A 21456-nucleotide genomic window follows, 5' to 3' on the forward strand; every position below is an offset into this window, starting at 1 on the left:
TTTATTGTACTTATGTAATATTCAAATTTTCTGAGACCCTGAATTTTGGGTTTTCACTAGCTGTAAGCCATAATCCTCAAAAAGAAAAGAAAGAAATGCTTGAAATGTATCACTTTGTGTGTAACACATCTAATTTAACATAACTGGATTTTTGACTTACCGTAAAATCCTTTTCTCTGAAGTTCATTGACGGACACAGTTCCTGATGCATATCAGTAGGGGTCATACTGCCCCCTACAGGAGTAGAACACTAGACATGGGCCACCAGCGCATCTGCGGCGTCTGCCAGAGTATCTCGGGAGCTGGCCACAAACCTCTGTCTGCTGACCCAAGACGCCAACAGATCTACATCTGAGTGCCCCATTGAAGGCACAACTGCTGGAACACCTCTGGATTGAAGGACCATTCCCCTGCATCCAAGGCCTGTTGACTGATGTAATCCGCCTGCCAATTTTCCACTCCTGGAATGTGAACATCGAGGAGAGCTGGAACAAAAAGCATTCCGCCCAACTCAGAAGATCTGCCACTTCCAAGGCCACAAGGACACTTTTGGTGCCCCCTTAGTGATTGACATAAGCCACGGTCGTGGCATTGTCCAATTGAATGCGCACTAGGCAACCCTGCAGGCCCCCGGTCCAGTGTACTAGGCAAAGCCGGATCGCTCTCAGCTCCAGAACATTGATCAGTAACTTGGATTCCTCCAGGGACCAGACTCCCTGAGCAGATAACCTGATGAGAACTCCCCCCCCCACCCAGACAGACTTGCATCCGTGGTGACAATTGTGCAATATATATGGAGGAAGAATTTTCCTTGCTTGAGCATCGGGGACCGAAGCCACCAGATCAGGGACTCCCTGGTCACCCAGCTCAGCTGGACCTGAATGTTCAGGGAATTTGGTTTCTTGTGGCATTTGAGAAGGATTTCCTTCTGGAGGATCCTCGTGTGGAATTGAACGAAGGGGACCACCTCGAAGGATGACACCATCAATCAGTCCCAGAACTCCCATAGAGGTCTAAAGGGACGACTATTTGCTGGACAGCAACAGCTGAACCGCAGTCTGGAGTTTTTGGAGTTTTTTCTGGAGGAAGAAACACCCTGGCTGAGGACGAGTCCAAAGTCAGACCCAGGTAGTCCAGTCTCATGGAAGGGACCAAGGACGACTTTTGAAGATTCAGAATCCACCTGAACTCCTCATGGTGATTTCCAAATTTGTTTCTAGCACCGTAGGAGACTCCGCACAGAGAAGCAGATCGTCCAGGTAACCCAGGACCGATATCCCCCGCTGCTGCAACAGCGCCAGGATCGGAGCCAACACCTTTGTGAAGACCCAAGGAGCAGAGGCGAGACCAAAGGGCAATGCCACAAACTGATAGTGATCCTCTCCCACTGCAAAACAGAGAAACCGTTGGTGTCCCGCACAGATTGGGATGTGAAGGTAGGCATCTTTGATGTCCATGGAGGCCAGGAAATCCCCCTGATGTAGGGGGGCCACGACCTTGCAAACCGTTTCCATCTTGAATTTTTGAACTTGCACAAAGCAATTTAGTGCTTTCAGGTCCAGGATTGGAAGCACCTTGCCTTCCTTCCTGGGAACTATGAACAGGTTTGAATAAAAGCCCTAAAAAACGTTTCGCACATGGAAACCGGAACTATTACCCCCTGTTGAACAAGGTCCTGAACTGCCCAAGAGAGTGCCAGAAAGCAATCCGGGGACAGTCACAAAAACGGAAAACGAAAAACCTTACTGGAGGAACGTGGGTACCAATGACATAGGCAGAGGAAGATGGAGAGTCCTAAACGATTTCAGGGACTTAGGAGCTAAGTTGATGAGTAGGACCTCCAAGGTAGTATTTTCAGAAATACTACCTGTACCTCGAGTCACACCAGAGAGGCAGCGGGAGATTAGGGAAGTTAACAAGTGGCTGAGGAGCTGGTGTAGTAAGGAGGGTTTCGGGTTCCTGGAGAACTGGGCTGACTTCTCAGTCGGCCACCGGCTCTTTGGTAGGGACGGATTGCACCTAAATGGGGAGGGTGCAGCCGTACTGGGTGAGAAGATGGCCATAAAGTTAGAGGGGCTTTTAAACTAGGTGATGGGGGGGGGTACAGATGTAGAATTAGCCAGTGGAAAGCAAGATTCAGAGGGCAGAAATGGGGGCATTAGCAGTAGGGTGTTTGGAGCTTCTAAACTCAGGGTGGGTATGGGGAAAAAATCAAGAGAGCAGCCTAAAAACATCAAATGAGGATATATGTAACTGGTCAAAATTACGAGGCTTGTATACCAATGCCAGAAGTCTGGCTAACAAGATGGGAGAGCTGGAGCTGCTGATGTTTGAGGAGGACTTCGATTTTGTGGGGATAACAGAGACTTGGTTTGACAGCTCTCATGACTGGATGGCGACCATTCAGGGGTATTCCCTTTATCGCAGGGATAGAGAAGGTAAAAAAGGGGGAGGGGTATGTCTGTATATTAAGAACAGTATACAGGTAAATATGAGGGATGATAATAATGGAGCTATGGAGGAGGCAGAATCCCTATGGGTAGAACTTCAAAGGCAAGGCACTGTGGGGAAGGTAATATTGGGCGTATGCTATAGGCCCCCCAACCAGAGGGAGGAGGGGGAGGCGGACCTTCTTTTACAGATAGGATTGGCAGCAAGGATGGGCAGAAGGAACCGCACACTCAGCCAAGGCTCGGCAGTTCCTAAATGTTTTGCAGGACAATTTCATGGGTCAGATGGTGAATGCACCGACAAGAAATAATGCGGTACTTGACCTACTGATTACACACAATACAGACCTGCTCGCGGATATAGAAATACGGGGCAACTTAGGAAACAGTGACCAAAGGTCAATTCGTTTCAGTATTAATTACAGTAATAAGAAACACAAGGGCAATATAAGGACACTGAATTTCAAAAGAGCCAATTTCCCAAAACTGCGCTCTCTGCTAGAAAATATCAAATGGGATAGAACCCTGGGAACAAAGAACACGGAGGAAAAATGGGAGTGCTTTAAAAGCATAATTAACAAAGGGATTGACCAGTGCATTCCAAAGGGAAATAAATTTAAAAGAGCAAAACTAAACCCTGGGTGGCTAAACTCCAACATAAAAATGCATATTAATGCTAAAGGAAATTCCTTCAAAAAATTCAAGACTGAGGGGTCATTGGCAGCATTCAAGCATTACAAAGAGTGTAATAAGAAATGTAAGAACGAAATCAGGGCGGCTAAAATAGAACACGAGAGACATATAGTGGAAGAGTAAAAAGAACGCCAAGAAATTCTTTAAGTATATAAACAGTAAGAAATCGAGGCCAGAACACATTGGCACCATAAAAGACGATAAGGAAGTTTTGGCCACAGAGGACAGGGAAAAGGCGGTAGTGTTAAATAATTTCTTCTCTTCAGTCTTCACAAAAGAATTGCGGGGCTACACTAACCCAGCTTGTAAGGCCAAGCTAAATAACACACCTCAGGAAGTACCACCATGGCTAACAGAAGATAGACTCAGAACTAAACTAGAGAAACTTAACATAAATAAATCACCGGGACCGGATGGCTTGCATCCGAGGGTTCTTAAAGAACTCAGCCAGGTGACTGCCAAACCATTATTCTTGATCTTTAAGTATAGTTTACAGACGGGTATGGTGCCAGCCGATTGGAAAAAAGCCAACGTGGTACCAATATTTAAAAAGGGGCCGAGATATATCCCGGGTAACTATAGGCCGGTCAGCCTAACATCAGTAGTCTGCAAGATTTTGGAGGGGATGTTATGGGACCACATACAAGACTTTAGTAATGAAAATGGTATTATTAGTAGTAATCAGCATGAATTCATGAAAAATCGTTCGTGCCAAACCAATCTATTAACCTTCTATGATGAAGTGAGCTGCCACCTAGATAAAGGTAAGCCTGTGGATGTGGTGTACCTGGACTTTGCAAAGGCCTTTGACAGCATTCCCCACAAACGCTTACTGTTCAAACTAAGGAAGGTAGGTATGGACCATAAGGTGAGTACCTGGACTCAGATTGGGCGGGTGTGGAAAGCGGGGTCCCCCAGGGTTCTGTCCTGGGGATATCGAGTAAAATCTCAGTATTTGCGGATGATACTAAACTAAGCATGCCAATATCTTCTGGGCAGGATGTGGAAACCTTACAAGCGGACCTGAACAAAATAATAGGGTGGGCAACTACTCACTAGGGTGAGCAAGCTACTCACTAGGGGGGGGGGCATCTGGGTGAGTCTAGGATGGAAAAGGACCTGGGGGTAATGGTAGACAACAGGCTTGGCAGTGGCATGCAATGCCAAGCCGCTGCAAGAAAAGCCAACAGAATACTGGAATGTATAAAAAAGGGGATTCACTCCAGAAATAAAGAGATTGTTCTCCCACTCTACAAGACTCTGGTCCGGCCACAGCTGTAGTATGCTGTCCAGTTCTGGGCACCGGTCCTCAGGAAGGATGTGCTGGAACTGGAGAGAGTCCAGAGAAGGGCAACAAAAATAATTAGGGGAATGGAGGACATCAGCTATGAGGAAAGACTACAAGCATTGAACTTATTCTCTCTGGAGAAGAGACGATTGAGGGGGGTATGATATCAATGTACAAATACTGTACTGGCAACCATAGCATATGGAAAAACCTATTCAGAGAAAGGGAATACAATAAGACACGTGGTCACTCACTAAAACTAGAGGAAAGGCGGTTTAACCTTAAAATACGCAGGGGGTTCTTCACTGTACGAGCAGTAAGGATGTGGAATTCTCTTCCGCAAACCGTCGTATCAGCAGGGAGCATTGATTGATAGTTTCAAAAAACTATTAGATGGGCACCTTAAAGACCACAACATACAGGGGTATACAATGTACGGTTGAACTGGATGGACTGATGTCTTTTTTCAACCTCACTAACTATGTAACTATGAGGGACAGATTGAAACGCGATCTTGTAACCGGACCGTATGACCTCTTAAACCCATTTGTCTGGTATCCGGGATAGCCACAGTTCCGGGAACCAGCAAAGATGTCCCCCCAACCCAGATACGGGTGAGGGCGCACATTCAGGGTGAGGAGGTCTTGTCCGCAGGTCTGGAGAAACCAGACTTTTGTTTGCCATACCAAAGGAGTCATGAAGGGCTTTGCCTTATCGACTGACCCTGAGGGACAAAAAAAACTTTTTGCGTGCTGAAAAGGAGGGACCCCGGCTGCGACAAGGGTCCTTACCCTTGTTAGCCTGTGGAAGAAAGGTACTCCATCCCCCTGTGAGACCCCGTAATTTTATCCAGGGTAGCTCCAAACAGGCCATCTCCTTGAAAAAGGCAGATCAGTCAAGGCCTTCTTTGAAGTCTGATTCAGGCAAAGTATACGCTGGTCCAACAGCTCCTCAAAAGGCAGAGGGAACTTGTTTCCCATCCACGTCACGGCATAGTAACTTAGCCCATTCAGGGCAACCGTAAACACCGGTCTCAGTGCAGACCCCGCCAGGGAGTACATACATAGTGCGGGCCACAGCCTCCGCCTTCCTATTCTCCGGATCCTTAACGGACGGGGGAATCCTCCACTAGGATAACGGTGGCCTTAATCAGTCTTGAGACTGGAGGGTCCACCGTAGGTGGCAGAGTCCACTTCTTTATCAGGGACTACTTAAAAGGGTAGCGTCTAGCAATCCGCTTAGGCACCCCAGGGGAATGATTTGGATGGTCCCATTCTTTTTTGAGCATGTTGTCAAAATACGCAGGAAAGGGAGAAACCTTTGCAGCTCTGGATGGCTTGTGAGTGTCAAACATAACCTGCGCCCAAGTCGCAGTCGCGTCTCCAATTTTAGGGTCTCACGCACAGATACAACCAGTGTGTGCATCAGTGCCTTTTCTTGCGAGGTAGAGAAGTCATTCTCACTGTCAGAGGAGACAGGGCACAAGGTAGTGGACCCGGCAGGGAGACCCGCGTATGCGGTGGCTGAGTCAGACTTAGAATCGGAGACATCAGATGAGGCAGGGGTAGTTTCTTAGCACCTCCACCTAGGACACAAATGATTTGTGGACCCCCAAAATGTCATCTGTAGACAGCTGGAGTCCGGAAGGCCCTGCGGCCTCCTTGAGGGGGTCAGATGGGGACACATAATCTGTAAGGTCCATGTTGCACCAGGGAAACCCTTCAGCAAAAGTTGAAAAAAATTACAAAAACTATTTTTTTTAAAGGTGTCCCACCGCGCCACAGTGCCTCCCGGAGGTCAGGCAAAGAACACTGGAGACCCCAAGCAGAGAGAGACCCCCAGACTCACTGTACCAAAGATGCGCCAGGAGGCCCAGAACAGCTGCACAGCACGTGTCAACAGCAATCTTGATCCAAAAGGGGAGGATCTGAAAAGTAGCCCAGGGTAATTGGAGGGTCTACGCCTACAAAAACGCCTCCAGGAACTCCCATCCTGATTCTTATTAGAAAAAGCCACCAGAAAATGGTCGTGCCGGGTGTTCCAAGATGGCCGCCGATCTCCTCAGCACAAGGCTACAAGAAAATGGCAGCATTCATACTTTTATTTCTCAAAGACAACTTCTGGATAGGACACTGAGCACGTGCACTCAATTTTTTTGGTCAAGCATGGCGAGGCCTGTTCTGAGTGGAACCTGCCCTGTTAAACCATTGTATGGTCTTGGCCACCGTGCTGCAGCTCAGTTTCAGGGTCTTGGCAATCTTCTTATAGCCTAGGCCATCTATATGTAGAGCAACAATTCTTTTTTTCAGATCCCCAGAGTTCTTTGCCATAAGGTGCCATGCTGTACTTCCAGTGACCAGTATGAGAGAGTGAGAGAGAACACCAAATTTCGAACACCTGCTCTCCATTCACACCTGAAACTTTGTAACACTAACGAGTCACATGACACCTGGGAGGGAAAATGGCTAATTGGGCCCAATTTGGACAGTTTTATTTAGGGGTCTCCTCAATTTTGTTGCCGGCGATTTAGACATCAATTGCTGTGCTGAGTTATTTTGCGGTGACAGCAAATTTACACTGTTCTACAACACTCTTTATATTGTACTTTCTATTGTAGCAAAGTGCCATTTCTTCAGCGTTGTCCCATGAAAATATATAATTAAATATTTACAAAAATGTGAGGGGTGTTCTCACTTTTGTGAGCTACTGTATATCACTTACATGGACATCAGAGATTAAATAGAACAGGACCCAGTACAGAACCTTGTGGTACACTACTAGTGACTGGTCTCTGTTCTGAGTGAACCCCATTTACAACCACACTCTGGTATCTATCCTTTAGCCAACTGCATATCCTCTGAACCACCCAAGGGTTAAGTCCTAGCTTGTACAACTTTTGTAGTAGATCATTATGTGGAATTGTATCAAATGCCTTGCTGAAATCAAGATATCTAAGATCCGCAGCACCACCTTTGGCCAAAACATTGGTAATATTGTCAAAAAATTTATTCAGATTAATCGTACATGATATGCCCTCAGTAATGCCATGCTGCTTTGGGTACAACAATTTATTTTATTTCAGGAGTGATTCTACTAACTTAACTTCAACTGACTTTAAACTCACTGGCCTGTAATGGTCAGCTTCTACCTTGCTGTTCTTCTTGGGATAGGTACAATATTAGCTGATCACCAGTCGTGTGGAACATCTCCTGTTAGAAGAGATTGATTAAAAGACCAGTAATGGTCTAACAACTATATCTCAAAGTTCTCTTACAACTCTGGGATGAATACCATCAGGGCCCATTACTTTATTAGTTTTTAACCGAGCCAGTTCATCTGCTACCTCCGGCTCCAGAAATCTTAAAAAAGAAAAATAAAGACATGGATAAGTGAGTTTGGGGTGGAGGAACTTGCCTGACCTCAACCCGATAGCACACCTTTGGGATAAATTAGAGCGGAGACTGCGAGCCAGGCCTTCACGTCCAAATCAGTGCCTGACCTCACAAATATGCTTCTGGAAGAATGGTCAAACATTCCTATAGACATACACCTAAATCTTGTGGACAGCGTTCCCAGAAGAGTTGAAGCTGTTATAGCTTCAAAGGGTGGGCCACCTCAAAAATGAACCCTATGGACTAAGACTGGGATGCCATTAAAGTTTGTGTGTGTGTAATGGCAGGCGTTCTAATATTTTTGGTATTCTAGTGTACTTTACATAGTTCTTTTGGGCCAGCTAGATCCAAATGTACTATGTCCCTCACTAACATGTGATGCCGCTTGATGTGCAGTATAAACTTTATGTAGCTGAGGCTACATACCACATACTGCATGGTATTTCAGGTTGAAGCCGAGACTTTGTCTCATACGCAGAAGACAGTAGAGTATCTAATTGGCACTCAGCCATTAAGAAAAAGCAATATATTCTAGCAATGAATACACAGATTCTTCTGAGTCAGAGGTTGTGAAATCATCAGCCTGCCTCTCTGATTCAGCCAATCAGAGCAAGCTGTGTATTCATTGCTAGAATATATTGCTTTCTCTTAACAGCTGAGTGCTGATTAGATATACTCTACTGTGTTCCGGGTATGAGATAGGAAGTCTCTGCTCCAACCCGTAACACAGTGCAGCATGCTGTATGTAGCCTCAGCTACATACAGTTTATACTGCACATCCAGCGGCCTCACATGTTAGTGCACATCCAAGCTGGCCAAAACAAACTATGTAAAGTATAATAAAAGTTGGAGTTAAGCTTTAAACAAGTTGCTAGCAAGCTTCAGTAGGCTTTCAACAAGCTTCATGTAGTGCTGAAGATTAGTGACGCCTGCAACCATTCCAAACAAACTAAATGATGCTCCACAAAGCTGCTAGAAGCTTGCAAAAAACTTGAAAATGCTTTGCAAAAGCTTGTGGTATATGCCACTCTTACACAAGCTAAAGCCCATGTGAACATGGCCTAACTGAAATATAGGATTTACTGAGTGCATATTTATTTCTCAGGCCCTTTATAAATAAAAACCGTTTTATAATGTTTTCATGGTTTTGATTTACAACTACATTTTCATGTTTTGTGATTTTTGTTTTACTACTTACCATATTGCAAGTTTCAGGATGACAGACCAGCTCAGTTTCCAAGGCAGATAAATGGTGAGCTCTCCAGTCAATCTGGCACCCTTGAGTATATAAATGAATCTGAAAAGGCAGTATCACACGTTTAAAAAACAAAACACTTTATTCACTTGTAAGTAGTCTTATTCAATGTAATTTTCGTAAAATCCATTTCTCTGAGTTCATCGATGGACACAGTTTCAAAAAAAAAAAAAAAAAAAAAAAAGAAGATGTAAGGAAAGAGAAAAAAAATGCTAGGACCAGAGATCCCAGCCGGGAGGCCTAGATCCTTACTCCTGATTAGACAGATTAAAACTAATTACTAGAGCAGAGAGGGGGGTTATATACCATGCTGAGGATGGCCCATGGGCGTAGCCAGGTGTTTTTTGTTCTGCCTAGTCCTACTCCTGGAGGAGACAATATAACCCAGTAGTTCTGATGTATGGAGTGCTGTGTCCGTCGATGAACGAAAAAGAAATAAAGAGTTCCTAGTTTAAAAAAGAAAAGTATATTAGGTAGTTGCTCAAAGGCTAGTTTGGACCAATAGAATGAGCCTAGGTTCACACTGGTGCATGCTAAACACCGCATGTGATTCGCACCACATTCCTGTGCACATCACATGCGATGTTTGTGCGTTGCAATTTAAGCCATACAGAATTGCATCTGCATCAAAAGGGTGCAGGACCCTTTTTTTCACCACACCTGAATTGTATCGCATGGGTGCAATTCTGCCACTTGCACTGCGTTTTGCGATCTGTTTTAAGGGTGTCATTAATCTAACATTGACACCCGCAGCAGATCGCATGGACGCCGTGCGATTTGATAAGCAGTGTGTTTTGCGAAGCAGGGAAACGCATCGCATCTTGTGCGTTGCATCAGTGTGAACCAGGGGCTGAGGGTAACATATCCACACATTGATCTTACCTCATGAGCTTAAGCTTTTCCTCTAGCTGCCTGAAATGTGGACACAGATCTGTTCCATGTCTTCTGGATGTGATCCAAAATTAAACAATTCTGGATCACTGTGGTATGTTTTGCTACCACACACCTAGTAAACTATTTTTCTCTAATTCCAGAATAGACACTTTTTGGCGAGAGCTGAAATTTCCAGAGGTTTCAACCAACTGCTCATGGTTATTTCTTTAGTGGTACGGAAAGAAGAAGTAAGGTGACGAAACCGGTAGGGCGTGGCTTACAGGACACTGAGACAGCACTGCTCAAGCATTCTAAAGGAACTGCTTCATATAACCCTGCTCACGGACGGCTTGAGCAGAGGATTAATGTTACACAGCACAGATCCCTAGTGTCTGGCAGACACCATCCTTGTGAAGGTTATGGAATTTATCTTTTACAAATAAAATAGTCTTATTATGCAGTATAACGCTGTGTGTGGCATCCCTCTTTATCCCTCTATGTGATTCCACTAATTTAAACCTGAGCTGCGGTGATCAAGGATAGAGGAGGTCAAGGATTAATTAAAGTGTGAACAAAGCTTGATTGCTAGTTTATAATTTTACCAGCACTATATCTGGTGAGTTTACCCAGGCATTAATTACTGTGGTGGAAGGATCCTCACTGACACATCACAAGCACCTTGGAATTTATTTATTTTTCAGCACTATTGGCACTTTTCTGCATGGGAGGATTATAATAATGAACTTTATTTAATGGACTTTATTTTTAATTGTTTGATATGAGATTATTAAGTTTGAGAAATATTTTTTTGTATTTTACTAATGCTCGCATTTTTTGCATTTTTTCTTTTTTGCACTTGCACTTTTTGCACACAAAAGATATTTTTGGGATATAATTATTTTTTGCAGATTGGTAATTTTTTAGGTTTATGAATATTATTGTTTATAAGTATACACCATTGCACTGAAGCACCAGCACCTTAAGTTTGCACCCATACATACCAAGCAATTGGTTTCAGGTGCTTATTAGCATATAGGTTTGCACTTAAGCACTAGCACTTATAATTCGCATACATTTGCTTTAGCATCTTTTGTTTTACATTAATTTCACTACCATCCCAAGTTTATTCACCACCACCATTTATATAAAAAAAAAAAAACAATTTTTTCTCGTCATACAATTTTTTCACAGATATTGCGCCTAATTTATTTTCCTTATGGATCCTATAAAAGCCCAATAAAAAAAAAAGAGTTTGTGCAGCAAGAAAATGGAGGAGGAAGGGAGAGAGAGAGAAAGAAGAGGGAGGGAAGAAATCGGGACCCCAGTGGTTCCAAGCTGTGTCGCATAGAACCATCACAGTTCTAAGAAGTGGGAGGTCATTTGAGAAGGATGGAAATGGTCTAACCAGGTTTGCCAAAACTGTTGAAATTTGTCGTACATGTCCCCCAGGATCGCCGTCACTCTTTCGTTTATAAGCATTACGTGGACTCGATTTTTAAACTCTTCAAAGCCTAGAAGAAGTGTTTTCCATGACCACACCATTGCTTGCCTCATTGCCATAAAGATATGAGTAATTTAGGTGTGTTCCAAACAAGAAACAGCCATGATAGGTTTATGCAGAAGTGCTTCCCATGGATGTTTCCTTAAAGTTACATGGTGAATCGTATCAACCAGCATGTACGCCCCAATGTATAACCTCCGAACCTTGGGGCAGGTCCACCAAATGGGTTTCATGTCGCCCAAATCTGGACAACCTCTAAAGCAGTTGGATGGGCATGATGGTAGACATTTCACAATCCTAGCTAGTGTAAACTACCAACGGGACACAAGTTTAAAGGGTAACTCCACTTTTGTGGTGAAAAAAATAGCAAATAAAACGTGTACAATTGGGAGATAAAAATGGATTTTTGTAAAATCTTACCGTAAAATCCTTTTCTCTTAAGCTCATTGACAGACGTAGTCCTCCTTGATTAATATCAACTCGGGTTATACTGCCCTCTACAGGAGTAGGACTAGACAGGAAAGAAAACGTTCTGGCCACACCCTAGGGGCAGTCCCAGAGGGTATATCCTCTCACTTCCTGCTACAGCAAATCAGTTATGTCACAAAGCAGTGTTTAGAGAATTTAACCCAACCCAACTCAAAAACAGAGGGGCGGGTACTACGTCTGTCAATGAGCTTAAGAGAAAAGGATTTTACGGTAAGATTTTACAAAAATCAATTTTTCTCTGTCGCTCATTGACAGACGTAGTCCTCCTTGATTAATATCAACTCGGGACAAAGCAGTGCCAAAAATGAGGGGGTGGGAAAATGGAAATCAAAATCCAATCTAGAAGGCCCAACCGGTGCCAACTAGAAGTTTAAAAGGCTCATCAATCAAAAGATGAGACTCAACAGAAATTCCAACGGAAAAAAACCCTCGAGGTAGACCACCGGTCTCCTCAAATTGCGGTCTGCAAAACCTTGCGGCCAAATGAGGCATCCACCGATGCCATCACATCAACTTTATAAAATTTTGTAAAGGTATGCACCGACTACCAGGTAGCCGCCTTGCACACCTGGACCACTGACGCCTGATGGCGGTAGGCCCAGGAAGTACTGAGCGCTCGAGTGGAGTGCGCCTTAACAGGGAACGGAGGATTCCGACCCTTAATAGAATAAGCCTGTACCACCGTCTGTCTAATCCATCTGGAGATAGTCACGGCAGATGCAGGCAACCCCTTTCTGGGGCCATCCGTGATCACAAAAAGTGAATACGTCTTACGGAACGATTCCGTAGTCTTCAGGTATACCCTGGTTGCCCGCACCACATCCAAGGAATGCAACGCACATTCGAGGATGACTGGGCTTAGGACACAAGGAAGGTAGCACAATATCTTCATTCAGATGAAAGTCTGAAAACCACCTTAGGAAAAAAAGATGACTTCGGATGAAGAACTACCTTATCCCTATGAATCCCCAGATATGGGGAATGACACAATAATGCAGCCAGTTCTGACACCCTGCGTGCAGAAGTGATAGCCACCAAGAAGGCCACCTTCTGGGATAATGTAAGCAAGGGAATCTCCCTGATATTTTCAAAGGGAGGTTTCTGAAGAACCGACAACACCAAATTAAGATCCCAGGGTGGTAAGGGCGCGCGCACTGGCGAAGCCAAGTGCTGCACCTCCTGGATGAAATTCTGCACCAAGGAATGAGTAGCCAGAGGCTTCTGGAAGAAGATTGCCAACGCTGAAACCTGACCCTTGATAAAGCTCAAGGATAGTTTCTGCTCAACCCCCTTTTGCAGAAAAAACCAAGATTCGGGTCACCGAATAGGTACGTGGGGGAAAACTCCTACGATTCACACCACGCAATATAAGCCTTCCATGTGTGATAATAGACTTTGCTGGAAGTTGCTTTTCTTGCTTTAATTAGCGTAGGAATAACTGAAGCTGACAATTCCTTGTCCTTCAGTACCTGGGTCTCAATGGCCAGGCCGTCAAAGCCAGCGACTGTAAAGCACGATGGAAGATCGGTCCTTGAGACCGCAGATCCTCCCTGAGAAGAAGTCTCCAAGGAGCGTCCGCGACTAGTCTTGCCCAAGTCGGCGTACCCGGCTTGACGAGGCTAGCCCGGAATTACCGGGATAACTGGAGTTCCCTCCACCTCTATCCTGCGGAGAAATCTCAGCAGTAACTTGAGAAGGGGGAAGACATACAGTAGCTGATACTTCCCCCTACAGGGCGCTCAGCGCGTCTGCTGCGTCCGCTAGAGGATCGCGGGCGCGAGCCCTGTTGAGCCAACCTGCCAACAGATCCATCTCCGGGGTGCCCCAATGAAGGGACAGCTGGTGAAATACCTCTGGATGAAGAGACTATTCCTCTTGATCCAGAATCTGACGGCTGAAATAATCTGCCTGTCCACCCCCGTGATAAATATCGCGGAGAGAACTGGAACAACTGTTCCCCCAATAGGAATGTTGGCCACTTCTATGGCCGCCAGGGCACTCTTGGTGCCCCTTGGTGATCGACATAAGTCATGACCGAGGTATAGTCCGATTGGATCTGAACCGGGCTGCCCTGGAGCTGCTCGGTCCAGTAAATCAGACAAAGTCTGATCGCTCTCAGTTCCAACACATTTATCGGTAACCTGGAATTTATCAGAAGAAATGACTTCCCCTGGCTGAGCATCGGAGACCGAAGCCACCAGACCAGAGCCTCCCTGGTCCGCTCGCTCAATCGGATCCGATTGTCCAGGGAATCGGGATTCCGATTCCATATGAGAAGAATCTCCTCTTTGGAGAATTCGGGTATGAGACTGGGCAAACGGTACTGCCTCTAAAGAGGCGACCATCAATCCCAGCCAGTTGACGGACAGCAACATCCGAATCATTGACTGAATCTTCTGGAGTTTCTCCGCATGGAGAAACACTCTTGCCAAGGATGTATCCAAAATTAGGCCCAGATAGTTCAGTCTCCTGGTGGGAACCAGGGATGATCTTTGGGAAAAGCAACGAAAACGCTGATGTCCTGCGAAGATGGGGATATGAAGATCGGTATCCTAAATGTCTATGGACGCCAGGAAATCCCCCTGATGCAGGGAGGCCACCACTGTATGGATGGACTCCATCTCTTCCAAGACCAGAATTGGACGCACCTAGCCCTTTTTCCTGGGCATTGTGAACAGGTTCGACTAGAACTCCTCCAAGGAATGGGAACTACCACTGCTTGTTGCATCAAGCTGTCCCTCGCAAAGCTTTTTAAGCGACCCGGGGATGTCGAATATTGGAAGGGAAGAATCGCACCGGTGGAAGTGATCGAAACTCGATCTTGTATCCCGACCATATGACCTTGCGAACCCCTTAATCCGGGGTTCTGGAAAGCCCTGGATCCGGAAACCGGTGAAGACGTCCCCCCACCCTAGAGATGGGTGGGGCCCATTCTGTCAATCCAAACGGGATAACAGTGGCTTTATTTAGTCTGGAAATCGGTGAGTCCACTATTGGTGGTACTGTCCATCTTTGTAATGAGGGATTCCTCAAAATGATAGCGCTTAGCAATGCGTTGGGAAATAGCAGGGGCTCGTTTATGGACGACCCCATTTGAGCAAGGGAAACCCTTCATCATTTTGGTAGGCTTGCTAGTACCAAAAAAGGAATACGAGTCTCCGCTACCTCTGCCGGTGTAACCTCAAGATTTAACGTTTCCCGGACAGACATAACTAGTGCTTCCACCAACGCTTCTTGTGCTATGGCGGAGGCAGAAGCGTCCTCCTCACTGTCCGAGGAGACCGTACCTGAGACAACAATCCCAGAAAAGGGGCTGCAATGACCAGCTCAGAATCCGTATCTGAAGTATCAGATGACATAGGGGTAGGCGGGGGTCGCTCTTCTTGACCCCCGTCCCTGAGAGGCTACCTCCACCCGGGATACCAAAGACTCCAAAACTGCTGATAATGCATCATCACAAATGGGGTACTGGAGGGTCCTGCGGCCACCCCGAGGGGATCAGGTGGGGATACATGTGTGGCAGGGTTCATGTAACAAGACACTTGCCAGCAAACACAAAAAAATGAATTGCAAGAAAAAAACATTTTTCTTTTTTTTTTTTTAACTTAGTCCCCCAGCGCAATAGCGCCCCTTAGTCTACCTGCTTGGACCCCTCAGAAAGAGAGAGAGAGAGACCCCAAGGCTCACCTGATGCACAGAAGTTTCTTATCAACTTGCTTCCAGCACTGTCTGTTACAGACAGGAAGTCTTTGGCTTGCTTTCCCTGGGCCAAGGAGGCGGCTCCGCTCCTTTACACGCCTTCCAGGGCCTCCCAATTACTCCACAAAGTGTTTGGTCACCTCAAACATGGCCGCCCCCATGCTGGAGACACGAGGCTACGCAAATATGGCGGCCTCGTGCGATCTGCAAGAAAAAATGGCAGTGGTCTGTATAGGATAGCGGCGGCTTGCAAGCTAGCAGCGGGCTGCGGGAGGTGTGCATTCGGCCTGTGCGGCCTACGGGAATGCCTCGGCCTGCGGGAGGTGTCCTCGGCCTGCGGGACGCTGTGCGGCCTGTGGAAGTGACCGGCTTTCTGGAGGGATAGCGATCTGTGGCTGCAGTAACTCAGGCATAGGCATCGGCCTGTGTACACACTATGACAGGTAGGATACCTCTATCATCATGGTAATGCCTTTTAGTAGTCTGCCACTGACTTCAGTCACCCTTACAGTCATATAGTGACTTTAGATCGTCAGCTCCCAAACCAAGCCTCCTGGTTTCTATTCACAAAATCACACTCAAAATTGGGGGATCTGTGACCTGTTATAGGATAGAGGGGAGACCCAGAAACTGAGTGTCCGACCATCCCAGAGAGGGGCCCGCGCCCACCAACAAACCCGACAGGGGGAGAGGGGGAACATTCTACTCACCATACCGGAACCAGGCGGGCGCCAACTCCTGACAGAACCCCTCTCCACCGGGGTGGGGGGGCTGTCGACCAATACGGACGCCGTGACTCTGCTGATCATTGGCGTCCAGGCGAGACGTTTAACTCGCAGGGTCAGTCCCCGTCCAGTTGGACTATGTCGCGGCCGACTCAGCGCGGAGCTATGGCCTGCACGCGCTCGTAGGCTGAACTGGGGTGACCACTGGATCTCAACATCCAGCCCGTCGCCCAGTTTCAGCGTACTTGCTTGAAGATCTCACAGGAACACTGGTCTAAAAAAGTATTTCTAAAAAAAACCTGCCAGGACCAAAGATCCTAGCAAGGAATCTAGGTCCTTACTCCTAACTAGACAGAAAATAACTGATTTGCTGTAGCAGGAAGTGAGAGGATATACCCTCTGGGACTGCCCCTAGGGTGTGGCCAGAACGTTTTCTTTCCTGTCTAGTCCTACTCCTGTAGAGGGCAGTATAACCCGAGTTGATATTAATCAAGGAGGACTACGTCTGTCAATGAGCGACAGAGAAATCATATTGTAACTGAATAAATTTTAAAATTACCTTTCCTTTTCAATCTGCAGCGGTTGTCATTTTCTGAAAATGCAATGCAATATGACTACCTGGAGCTGTTCTGTACACAGAATGTATACTGACCACACCCCAGAAACAATTTCCTGCTTGTGTGATTGGCTCACCAATTTTCCCAGAAGTCTACCTAAGATACAAATCAGATTTCTGGTGTCCCCCACAACAAAAATTTCATTTTTGGTGTGATACTCCCAATAGGAACACGTCTAGAGGGATGCAGGCCCAGCAGCTGCCACAGCTGATAGATAATTATGAAACCACTCCCATTAGACGCACAGAGGCACATAGGAACAAACAATAATTTCGTCAGAATAACAAAGGGTAGGAATCTGCAGCAAAGTTTGTTAAAATCATTGTTATCTACAGAGATCACCCAGAGGGAAAGGATTTTTCTCAACAAAAGTGGAGTAACGCTTCAAATGAGTTTTTAGGAGCCAAAACATTATGGGAGGATTTAAACAAGGCCTCCCACATTTTTTTTGCCAGTTTTCGGGTTGTGGAGCATAGCATAGGTCTTTTGCCCACATATCACAGTATGAGGGGGTTAATCATTTTCTTATCTTTGAAAAACATACACTTGTTTAAAAAGCAGGAGGGAAAGAATTGTGGTAGGACTGCTCATTCAATTTAACTGTACTTCATCAAAAGCAACAGCAAAATCATAGCATGTTGCTTTGGGCAACAACTATACTTCCCCCCCCCCTTTTTTTTTTTTTTATACATTGCCGTTTTTTTTGCCAGAAAAGAATACATTTTGAAAGAAATCTGGAACATATCTTGCCTTACAGGCAAAAATCCTGATGAAGTGAACATGAAAAATAAAATAGTGAAAAAGTCTTTATTATTGTGATTTAGGTAAAAGGGTAAATCATGTTTTAAGAGCCATTCATGCAAAAATCTAGAAATCTATTTAACCACTTCAGCATCCAACCTTTATGGACATGGATGTTACATTTCAGATATGAGTCTGTTAATTTGGGCCGAATAATTAAAACTTTCAAACCAAAGCAGCAACTATAATATTTTGTTTGGGGCAGGCAAAACTTTGTTTTCAATATTGTTTGGAAAAATATAAAATTTTTAACTTCAAAAAAGGTACATAGAGCACAACAAAACTACAGTATATATAAAAAAGTTATTAGATCAATGCTTAGCTTTAAAACAACTGGTGTCACCGTGGAGTGCAAATTTTATTCTGCGATCTGTCCTATCTATGACATTTATATTTTTTATCGATAATGTAGGACCCACTGATAATGGGGTACTTTGACATAGTGGTGGGCTTGAGCACGATATGGCCATATGGTGGGACTAAATCCCCATTTTTAGTTATGGATTGTCTCCATATTTGATAGTCATTTCTTTTGCATGTGTGCGCTATTCTTTTTTAATATACATGTCGCTTGGTTCATAGCTGCACTGGCTTTAGATATACATGTTCAGGGTTTGCTCCCCCAATTTTTTGCTTGTTTACTATTTAGGACATTAAAATTGTGTTTTTTGTACAAGTCATGGAATGTTACTTGCAAAAAAAAAATGGATTTTTGTAAAATCTTACCGTAAAATCCTTTTCTCTTAAGCTCATTGACAGACGTAGTCCTCGTTGATTCAACACAACTCGGGTTATGCTGCCCTCTACAGGAGTAGGACTAGACAGGAAAGAAAACATTCTGGCCACACCTTAGGGGCAGTCCCAGAGGGTATATCCTCACTCTCTCTGCTACAGCAAATCAGTTATGTCACAAAGCAGTGTTTAGAGAATTTAACCCAACCCAACTCAAAACAGAGGGGCGGGTACTACGTCTGTCAATGAGCTTAAGAGAAAAGGATTTTACGGTAAGATTTTGCAAAAATCCATTTTTCTCTGTCGCTCATTGACAGACGTAGTCCTCGTTGATTCAACACAACTCGGGACGTCCCAAAGCAGTACCACAAATGAGGGGTGGGAAAATGGAAATCAAATCCAATCTAGAAGGCCCAACCGGTGCCAACTAGAAGTTTTCAATGCTCATCAATCAAAGATGAGACTCAACAGAAATTCCAACAGAAAAAAACCCTCGAGGTAGACCACCGGTCTCCTCAAATTGCAGCCTGCCAAACCTTGCGGCCAAATGAGGCATCCGCCGATGCCATCACATCAATCTTATAAAATTTTGTAAAGGTATGTACCAACGACCAGGTGGCCGCCTCCGTGATCACAAAAAGTGAATCCGTCTTACGGAACGATTCCGTAGCCTGAACCACATCCAAGGAATGCAACGCATGTTCCCGATGATGATTGGGCTGAGGACACAAGGAAGGTAGTACAATATCTTCATTCAGATGAAAGTCTGAAACCACCTTTGGAAGAAAGGATGGTTTAGGATGAAGAACTACCTTATCCCTATGAATCACTAAATATGGGGACTGGCAGCCAGTTCTGACACCCTGCGTGCAGAAGTGATAGCCACCAAGAAGGCCACCTTCTGGGATAAAGTAAGCAAGGGAATCTCCCTGATATTTTCAAAGGGAGGTTTCTGCAGAAAAATCAAATTAAGATCCCAGGGCGGTAAGGGTGCGCGGACTGGTGGAGCCAGGTGCCGCACCCCCTGGATAAAATTCCGCACCAAGGAATGAGTAGCCAAGGGCTTCTGAAAGAAGATTGCTAATGCTGAAACCTGACCCTTGATGGTGCTCAAGGCTAGTTTCTGCTCAACCCCCTTTTGCAGAAAGGTCAATATTCGGGTCACCGAATAGGTACGTGGAGGAAATCCTAAAGATTCGCACCACGCGATATACGTCTTCCATGTGCGATAATAGACCTTGCTGGAAGTCACTTTCCTTGCCTTAATTAGCGTAGGAATAACTGAAGCTGACAACCCTCTGTCCTTCAGTACCTGGGTCTCAATGGCCAGGCCATTGAACCCAGCGACTGTAAAGCACAATGGAAGATCGGTCCTTGAGACCGCATACACTCCCTGAGAAGAAGTTCCCAAGGAGCGTTCGCGACTAGCATGTCCAAGTCGGCCAGACCGGCTTGACGAGGCTAGCCTAGAATTTCCAGGACAAATGGAGCTGACTGGATCCGAAACCAGGCTGCCCTAGAGCTATCTGGCCCCGGCAATCCGACAAAGTCTGATCGTTCTCTGTTCCCACACATTTATCAGACACCTGATTCCTATCAGGAGTGGTGATTTCTCCTGGTTGAACATTAGAGACCGAAGTCACCCAGCTAGAGGCTCCTTGGTCTGTCTGTTCAACCGGATCCGATTCTTGTGGGGAACTGAGGCTAATCTTTGGAAAAGGTAAAGAAAATGATCTGTTCAGGGAACGGTAACTACCGCTCCCTGTAGTACTTAAATGTTGGAAGGGAAGAATCGCACCGGCAGCAGTGGTCGATGCTCGATCTAATGCTCTGAATACCGGTGAAGACGTCCCCCCACCCTCAAGCCGGGTGGGGGCGCACCTTCAGGCTGTGTAATCCTTTGCTTCAGGTTTGGCTGAGTCGGCCTTTTGTTTGTCCGACCAGCCCTTCTTGAACCCTCCTAGAGGGGTTTTGCCCTTCCCACTTGCTCCAGCAGAGCGAACGAACCCTTTATGGGCGGTGAAGAAAAGGTCCCCGCTTGTTACGAGGTTAGCTTTAGCAGCCTGTGGCAAAAAAGTGCTTTTGCCCCCGGGTGGCCCCAAATAGGCGATTCCCCTGAAAGGGGAGATTTGCCAAGGTCTTTTTGGAACCTAGGTCCGCAGACCAGCATTTTAACCACAGCACACGTCTGAGGATTACCGCTGACATAGATGCATGCCCTAATTAGGGGGGTAGCATCCAAGGCTGCGTCACAGACAAACTGTAGTCCTTGTATAATCTGTTCCATCAAATCAGATGTTGCCTGTGGGATATCCTTCCCCTTCAGGTCCTGGCGCACCAATCTCGCCCATTCCGTTAATGTCTGAGAAACTAGACCAATGACAATTACTGGTCTAAAGGCTGATCCTATCAGGGAAAAGATAGTGCGGGACTCCGCTTCTACCTTCCGATCCACCAAATCCTTAAAGGACGAAGCGTCCTCCACTGGAATAACCGTGGCTTTATCTGGAAATAGGTGGATCCACCACTGGTGGTACCGTCCATTTCTTAATGAGGGATTCCTCAAACGGATAGCGTCTAGCAATGCGCTTGGAAATAGTAAAAGGTACGCTTAGAAAGCTCCCATTCCTCTATAATCTTATTACAAAAACACTTGGGTAAAGGAAAAACCTTCACCGTCTTGGTGGGTTTACTAGTACCAAAAGGGAATTTCTATTTCAGTTGCCTCTGCCGGTAGAACCTCAAGTCTTAAGGTTTCCCGAACCGCCACAACTAGTGCGTCCACCAATGCTTCTTCCTGAATTATGGCGGAAGCATGAACGTCCTCCTCACTGTCTGAGGGAACTTTATCTGAGACAACAGCCCCTGCAGAGAGACCTGCAGCTGCAATGACCATCTCAGCATCTGAATCTGAAGTATCAGATGATATAGGGGTAGGCGG

The 21456-nt window shown here is 45.6% G+C and overlaps 1 protein-coding gene across 1 annotated transcript in view; it reads right to left on the bottom strand.

The window, feature by feature from the left end:
* TEDC1 (tubulin epsilon and delta complex 1) overlaps positions 1 to 21456 on the bottom strand; it is a 201375-nt gene that overhangs the window by 85884 nt on the left and 94035 nt on the right. The window contains exon 5 of the mRNA XM_082242892.1: positions 9022 to 9120. Coding sequence (XP_082099018.1) covers positions 9022 to 9120 — 99 coding nt within the window. The remainder of the gene's footprint in view (positions 1 to 9021; positions 9121 to 21456) is intronic.

The sequence above is a fragment of the Pelophylax lessonae genome (genome assembly GCF_965119305.1).
Source record: "Pelophylax lessonae genome assembly, chromosome: 13".
Taxonomy (NCBI): Eukaryota; Metazoa; Chordata; class Amphibia; order Anura; family Ranidae; genus Pelophylax; species Pelophylax lessonae.